The sequence below is a fragment of the Dermacentor silvarum genome, chromosome 2 (genome assembly GCF_013339745.2).
Source record: "Dermacentor silvarum isolate Dsil-2018 chromosome 2, BIME_Dsil_1.4, whole genome shotgun sequence".
NCBI lineage: Eukaryota > Metazoa > Arthropoda > Arachnida > Ixodida > Ixodidae > Dermacentor > Dermacentor silvarum.
The window spans coordinates 222,606,322-222,614,411 of NC_051155.1; the positions used below are offsets into that span (position 1 = coordinate 222,606,322).

Here is an 8,090-nt window from a genome sequence, read left to right on the forward strand (position 1 = left end):
AGACCACTGTTGATCACTTCGAATCACCATCTTTCCGCGAAACTCCGTCTTCTATTGTTGCGATAGCAGTTATTGTATACGGATGCTCGAGCCGCATTAAGTGCGCCGTCGTCGTTGTCGTGCTGTCCCTCTATCGACGACGCATGCGCGGCTGGCACGTGGAGGCATCCAGAAATGCAAAGTGGGCAAATGGCTCCAAAGGCGACGGAGCCAAGTGAACGCACCGTCATCCTCCGCTCAGTCGGCTCATCGCGCCAGCCCTCCGAGACGCCTTCAGCGCAACGCTCAATTTTGCCATCTGTTTCAGTGTTCCGGTATCGGACGAAACTGACAATATTTGTCTTTCTTCCGGGGCAATACGTCCGGACATAATGAACTCAATAGCAACCCATGATTTTACTTTTTTTTTCCTAGGATATTCGTAAAGCTGTAAGCGTTCCTCTCTGTAACGTTATATTTAGCGACAGATTATTAATGCTGAAAAGCACAAGGAACTGCAGCTCATTGATGCCAACAGTGGATTCTGCACACGTCACCCCAGAAACTTTTTTTTTTTTGTCCGTGCTCAAGGTTGTGGGAAATTTCTTTCGGGGAACTCAGAAGTGCGCACAGTCGTCCATAGATTAAGCAATAAAAAAATAGGTGAAAAAAAAGAAACAAAACAAAAATGAAAGACAGGAATGAGCCATTCTTTCATGAAAATGCCCCACTACCATCCAACTGTTTATACATTGCATCACAAACAGGGTTTCTCGTCCCAACCCCTTTTCTTTTTCTCTCTTTTTTTTTTCTTTTTTGTGCGTGCGCGCGTGTGTGTCTGTAGGCGCGCGCCGCTTATCTATAATTCGTAATCTTTTGCCTCGCTTTTAGGAGCAGCGCTTTCCGAGGCCCAAGAGGAGCGCAGAATGAAGAAAGTCCCATTTGGCATGGCGCCACCCGCCTTCCTATGGCAGACTGTTAATGAATGTGTATTCCTGCAGCTTTCCGTGTTTCGTAAGGTTAGCTTGCGCCTTCCTTGTTCTGTACGAAGACATTGACGCATTACCGGCGAGCGGAGACTTAAGGACGTTTCCGCGCCCTTCTGCCTCCACTCTATTCAGCATCTTCACAATATACGGAATATTTGCTCCCAATATTTGCCTTGATGTTAAGTATATAGACTGTCTGTACATTTATCTACGCTCTCGCATAGTACGCATAAAAAGACATGCGTTATACCAGGTGCTTTTTTTTTTTTTTTAGCTGCACCAGATTTTTTTTTAATTGCCTGTGGGACACTGCAACAACTCTAATCCTTGAGCTAAATTACTTCTACGAGAAATCAAAATGCTTAATTGAATAATTACCGTAAATACACAAATTGACCTTTAGTTGAATATGTTACGGCACGTACTGCAATTTACGAATTGTAGCCGGTGAGTTCGCAAGGCCGTTCAAACACTTGGAACGAATTCTCAGGACTGCACCAGTTTCGAGATATTAATTTTCAAAGTGTCCGACGAAACGCATTGGCGTTCCAGTGACTTTTGCGCTTCAATGTATAAAACAGCGTTTTCCTTGAATAGTAAGTGGAACATGTGTATTTTTACCCTCAAGTTTGACGGCGCATATCTCGAAACTGGTTCCATCCTCACAATTCGTTCCATGCAAGTGGATGTGCCTTGGAAACTCACTACCTACAATTCGTAGATTTAAATGCGTGCCGTAAAGTGATTCATTAAAAAGTTAATTAGTGTAATTGTGTTAATTATTCAATTAAGCATTTCGATTTCTCGTATAAGTAATGGCCGCCTCATCGAATAATTTAGCTCAAATGTTGGAATTGCGCTTTTTGCAATTTTTTTTTAATTTTCATTGCAGCTAAAAAAAAAGACCTATAGAAGGTCAGTGAACCACCAAAACATCTGTCAGAGCGCAAGCAGCTTGCATATCTGCAGTATTTAATCCACAGAGCATACGCCTGAAAAGTTCCCGCAAACGGAAAGAAATAATGATCGTTTGGAAACTTTCGCAATAATTACTCCAGCGCAGCTTGCAAGTACGTAAGCATCTTCGCCGATATTTACAAGCGTCAGAGTGACGCTGTCACTCCTGTCCCAGTAAATCGATTACCTGAAGACTTTTTTTTTTTTTAACAGCACAGATTCCACAGATTTTTAGAAGCTACATTTGGCTGCGGGCTTTCTTCAGACTTTGCTGCGTTCAGGACTCGCGTTTGATTTCCGCGCCGTTGCAGTGGCGCTTCAGTGAGGACTGAATGTGAAAACGCGTGCGTACTTGGATTTAAATGCCCGTTAGAGATCTCCCTATATAGGTGGCCAATAATAATCAAGAGCCCTCAACTATATGGTGTCTCTCATAGCCCCAGTGCCGCTTTGGAATGTTAAACATTACAAAGTCATTCTGTTTGTCGCACCATGTTTGTTTACCGTGGTTATGTGGCAAGCATGATAAGCGCCTGCCTGATCTTTGAAGCGTTACTAATTACGACGATGGTAGTGGTAGTGCTGCTGCTGCTGTTGATTATGGTGATGAGAAGGAGGTGGATATTTTGTATACACAGGGCCTGTGCACCTTTCTGCCTAAGGATTAAAGAAAATTCATGTCTTCCTTCAATAGATATGGTCTTTCCAGTAATAAAATATGCATTTCAGAAGTTCTTGCGTACGTTTTGTTCCACGTTTAAGCTCATAGTTAATTCTAAGCCGCCTGCAAGCATTTCCCTTTTCTTCTTCTTCTTCTTCTTCTTCTTCTTCTTCTCCTTCTTCATTTCGAGATCCTCAGAAACGCAATACGACCACAATCTCAGAAAATCAGCGCTCGCGTCTTTAGTTTCAGCTCAGATGTAGATTACTGCGCTCCTCACACCACGTGCACAATATCGCGAACGTGTTCGCTTCTTGATGTCTTTCTTTTTTCTTATTTCTTCTTCTATTTGTTTGTTGTTATTAATAATAGTAGTAGTAGTGGTAGTATTAGTCGTAGTAGTAGTAGTAGTAGTAGTAGTAGTAGTAGTAGTAGTAGTAGTAGTAGTAGTAGTAGTAGTAGTAGTAGTAGTAGTAGTAGTAGTAGTAGTATACAGCCCAAGGGAATCAGGGAAAAGTAACTTCCGTGCCCAACGTGGCAAAGAAAACGCTTATATCCTGATATTCGGCACAGTAAATACAACAACATAGGCAAATACCACCAGAGATTATTCAACTGCTAAATACTCAAATTAATACACTTTTTCTTTTGCTTCTTCGCTGTGGAGTGCTGGTAATTTACGTGTATTATCGCTTTTATTATGAACGAACCGTAAATGTCATCTACGATAAGGTCATCGCGTCGCGTCCCATAAATCAAATTATGTGAGTGAAGCTCAGCGTCCTGGCTTTCGTGACGCGCTTCGTGACGAAACCTACAGGACAACGACGTCGTGAAAGTCGATAGCGATGCGTGTGGCCGTTCAACTCGAACAGTGTATCTGACCGCGGCCGCATATCACACACACACTGCCGTGAGGAACGTTCACACATCTCCACTGAACACCGCGTTGCTTGGTTTCATCAACTCAGGAACATTCACATGTCGACACCGAGCACTGCGTTCCTTGGTTTGATCAACCCAGTAACGTTTTTTTTTTTTTTTTTTTTTTTTTGTTTTTTTTTTTTTTTTCAATGTGTCATACACAAGCTCACTCACGAGTCACCTTCACCGATTTGCACGTTCCTTGAAACACTTTGCATTTCTTATTGCCTATATTACAGTTTAATATACCTTCGTCACGTGTATAGTCGTGTTATCTGTCAACTAAATTCGTCGGTTTACAATTGACACTATGTGGCTGTCGCCGCAATTTCAGTTTTTGATAATGTGGCAGCAATCATCGGACTTCGTTCTGCTTTCTCTTAAACAAAATCAAGGCGGATTTTTAATAGTAGTTCAATAATAAACGACTACTAGGTAGGATATGCAAAAGGGGGCCCTGTAGTCAGTGACTGCATTGGAAAGTCCTGGCAGGAATATTTAACGACAAAGAATAAATGAAAGAATCATCTGTTTCTCCTTCCCCTCCAAAACGACTTTGACAGATGAAACAGATTTTTTTCCTTCTATTTTTATGACAATTTATTATCACATGTTTTGAAAAATATTTGGCAGCTTAGACTTTTGCACGAAATGTAGCAGCAATATACAGGCAAGCATTATTTGATAGAAAGCTGAGGACCAACGCCCCAAATGGGATGTACACCCGTGAGCAAAAGTATACGGACCACAGGGTTGCCGAAAAAGCTTAATTGCTTCGTAATTAACAAGCCTAGACTGCAATTGAGGAGTACACTGAGAAGTTCGCAATGGCAAGTTTCGAGCGCAGTCCTCAATTTCAAGTTGCGTTCACAGGCAGAGGAAAAAAAATCGGCTTTATCGAGCAACCCCTGGTCTGTATACTTTTGGTCACGGGTGTACGTGTGGTCTGGGTAGACATAACGGTCTCTGATGAAATGCGGTCACCGAACAGGGACGACGCACCATCGAAAAAAAGAACTTGGAGGACGCTTAACGGGACCCGTTCGCATCGCATCGCATCGTTCGCATACGGCAAGTAGGCTTCATTCACTGCAACACTGAACGTGGGAAAGCCAGCTTACAAAGACCAAGCTTACACCGCTCCCCTTAAAGTCGGCTTCACTTTTAAACTGAAATGCATTGCTGGAAAGACGTTTTTCCAGGGGCAATATAAGTGGTCTTGTATTAAAATGTGAAGACCCTAGCACCTTTGTTTTTTTATTATTTTATTAATTCTTTGCTATTGCCCCGACGCGCGCAGGTCTGGTAGAAATGTTTGAGTTTCCTCGTAGCAAATGATGTATGTAACTTATGCACAAGGCAGAATTAGGCTTTCTCGTACATTCAAATTACAATCCGACGCCGAATGGTAAAGTCGTACTTTACCATTTTTCTAGCGAATTTCACTGTGAGAAATTCAATTTTTGTTCACCAAAACCTTGCACCACGTGGAGGGCCTGCGCGGTCGATGTGGTTGGATGATTTTCTCCGCCACCCGCGATCACACGCCAGTTGCCGACGCCGGATTTACTGCGACACGGGGCCCTAAACGCTATAGCGTTAAAAAGCGACAGCAATCAGGGAAATAAGATATGCTGGAGTGATATGTTAGATGCACTGCTTCGGTGAGATTATACAGAAGCTATAGAAGAAGAAAAAGGTGACGGATATGACCTAGCTGTGTGGATAGCAATGGGAACTGGAAACACGTGACACTGGCAACTTGTACAGAGCACATAACCGTTTCTACAGAAGTTGAACGAAGTGCGATTTTTTTATTTTTCGCAACGCTGCTGCAGCGAAACTTCTTTAAAAACTAGCTAAAGAATCCCGATGTTTTAATGCGGTAACGGAGTTTGCACACCTGCAGGTGAGAGAATCCAAACCGCTTCAAAAGCCAAAGTCCGTACATGTGCGGTAGTAGCAAGTTAATGTCAAACTGCAAGCCTTCAAAAAATGGCATAAGCGCATAATTTTGCGTTCTTCGGAGCCCTTAGAAAAAAAAAAAGAAAGAAAGAACACCTTCCAGGCGTCTGTATGTATTATATACTGTTGGGGAATAACTTTGCATTTTTTATTGTGGGTATAAACGAAAATTATTGCTATGCCTCCGTGTTCCATACTGCGAAGAATAACAGCACTATTACAGATACGTTTGCGTGCATGTTGCAATAAAAAGGCATCAGTGCTCAGTGCTTTCTTTTATAATTGATTTTCATTTCTATTTTTGTGGACCTAACAGTATGAAATGCAGAACATCAGAAATTTGCTGTAACGCAAACATAGATCTAAACCTTACGCTTATATATTGTCTGTCACTCGGTATAACTTGGTTCCTCCGTTTTAGCCCCTTGTGGCTTTGAATGTTCAAATACTTTTTTACAGCTCGTCCACAGACCTGATATTTCTTAGCTGGCGCCACATGCGCACAGGTTTATAATTTTCGTGGTCAATGAGAAACAAAATTGTGAGACGAAATTGTTGGGGGAAACTAAATGTAACGGAAAATTCACACACTTACATATAGGATGAACGTGCCGAAAAACTCGGCCAGGAACTCCTTGACGGCTTCGTTCTTGGTCACAAGTTTCCTCAGAAAAGGGAAAGGTGGATTTCCGGCGCTTGCCATGGTCCTCTTCCTTCTGCTCTTTAAGACCTACAATTTATAAATACTACGAATCGACTAGAAGCAGCACACCAGCAAGGCACGGACACCAGTACACCAGATCACCAGTCAGTACACCAGTCAGGCACGCACACATATACACGCAGGCGCGCGCGTGCAGACGACACGACCACAGCACGTGAGCTCGGGCGAGCTGCACCGACTCTAACGCCAGCAGCGAAACTGAGAAGCGTTTTTCTTTGCGATCGCCTGGAGCAGGCGATGGGTTCTTGTGATAGGAAAGAAGGCCGCAACCGCAACCGGCGTCGTCTGCATGAAAGCGTTTTGATCGCACAAGTTGCGACACTCCCCCGAGCGCAGGGTGTCTAAGAAAAGGACTACAAATTGACTCTATTATTTGCATCATACAGATTGCCGCGCCACCTATGTACAAATAACTAAAGCAATAAAAACATTTATTTGACACGTTACTGCGAGCACCGTTTAATTTTTGCCGTTCGTAGATAGCATTAACGTTCATTGGATCTTGCATACCGATTACGAAGAGCGACCTGACTTTGACCCTTCGTTTCACATCTTTGATGGTATAAAAGACTAAACGCGTGCGAGCGCCTCCACTCACATTCCAGAAGCGGCCGCGGAGCAGTTCGTGTTTCGACTGTGACGACACCTCTAGGTGGTAAACAGAGGCTTCGACGAGCGCACAGTGGCGCGAAATTCCAAGCTTGGAAACGATTGGTACAGACGAGCGCCAAAGGCATACGATGGCACCGTGACTCGCAGTGGCGTTCGACGCCACTGCGAGTGACCTTATTTATACTATTACAGGAATACTCTATAAGCTTTTTCTTTTTTGATAGCATTACCTGCCTGGTTGGGTTGGTTTGCTTGCTTCCATTTTCATTCTTCGCCAATATTTTCCAATAAACTAACCGAGAACGAGAATGAAATTGCGTATATTTTTGTCCAATCGAAATTACAGAAGCACTGAGCCCCAAGAATATCAAGAGGGGGAATCATAATTTCTCTCTCAGATCAATAAGTTGCTAAGACAAAGTTTCAACACTGCTCCAAAACCTTAATGCAAAAAGGTTCACACAAATGAATGTGCCACTTTTCTTTTAAGTACATTCTGTAGACTTGGAGTAAAATAAAACGTTTCTGTGAGGCCTAATCAGGAAACATAATTTGGCGTCAAAAATGTTCACACACAGCGAGACCAAGAAAAAGCTGAATTCTTCGCAACTTGAGCATGCAGTCTCGTCACATTCCCAGCCTGTCCTAACATATGCAAACAGCATAGTGTTGCACTGCTTTACTGGCTAAGGTCACAGGCTGCTAAGAAATTCCCCATTTTCTTAGATCCCTCAATCTAGAACTATCGAGAGCGACTGTGCATTGCCTACACAATATGCACGAGCAACGAGAAACAGCACCTTTAGAGGGACTTGGTAAAGCTACACATAAGCGAGAGAAAGCACAAGAGAGCAACTAGGAATGATGGTGTAATTAACTGACAATGGTACCATGATGCAGTCACCGTTCCTTTGAATAAAACTTAATGTTGTCATAATATATGTGACAATTTACAAGCCGACAAGGCAACTGATGAACAGAATGGTATAGGGGTTCTCTTCACAGACAGTTTTGAAGCTTTCATGTGGACTTCAGCCCACAAGTTTGTTTATGGTAGCAAAGTAAATTGGCGAGCCCAAAGACCTGAAAAAAAAAAAAATTACCAGCATAATGGGTGCAGTGTACACAACACAAATGGCAGATACAGATCCATTTATCTCCAGGGCTGTATGTCAGCATTCCTAACTTGCCGAAGTGTGGTGAGAAACTCCAGTTTAGCTGACAATGCCTATTTTCGCAACAGTTAAGATGAGGTTGCTTGAACAATTTAGGAGCAAAT

General features: G+C 42.8%; 1 protein-coding gene across 2 annotated transcripts in view; it reads right to left on the reverse strand.

Moving 5' to 3' along the window:
• The window catches only part of LOC119442712 (aquaporin-9), a 99,647-nt gene extending 93,187 nt beyond the window's left edge, over nt 1–6,460 (reverse strand). The window contains exon 1 of one of the 2 annotated variants that reach the window (XM_049662330.1): nt 6,071–6,457. In XM_049662330.1, the coding sequence (XP_049518287.1) occupies nt 6,071–6,178 (108 nt within the window). In that variant the 5' untranslated portion in view covers nt 6,179–6,457. Of the gene's footprint in view, nt 1–6,070 lie in introns of both variants that reach the window. The other variant, XM_049662329.1, reaches the window with a different exon arrangement.
• Between the last annotated feature and the right edge of the window lie 1,630 nt (nt 6,461–8,090).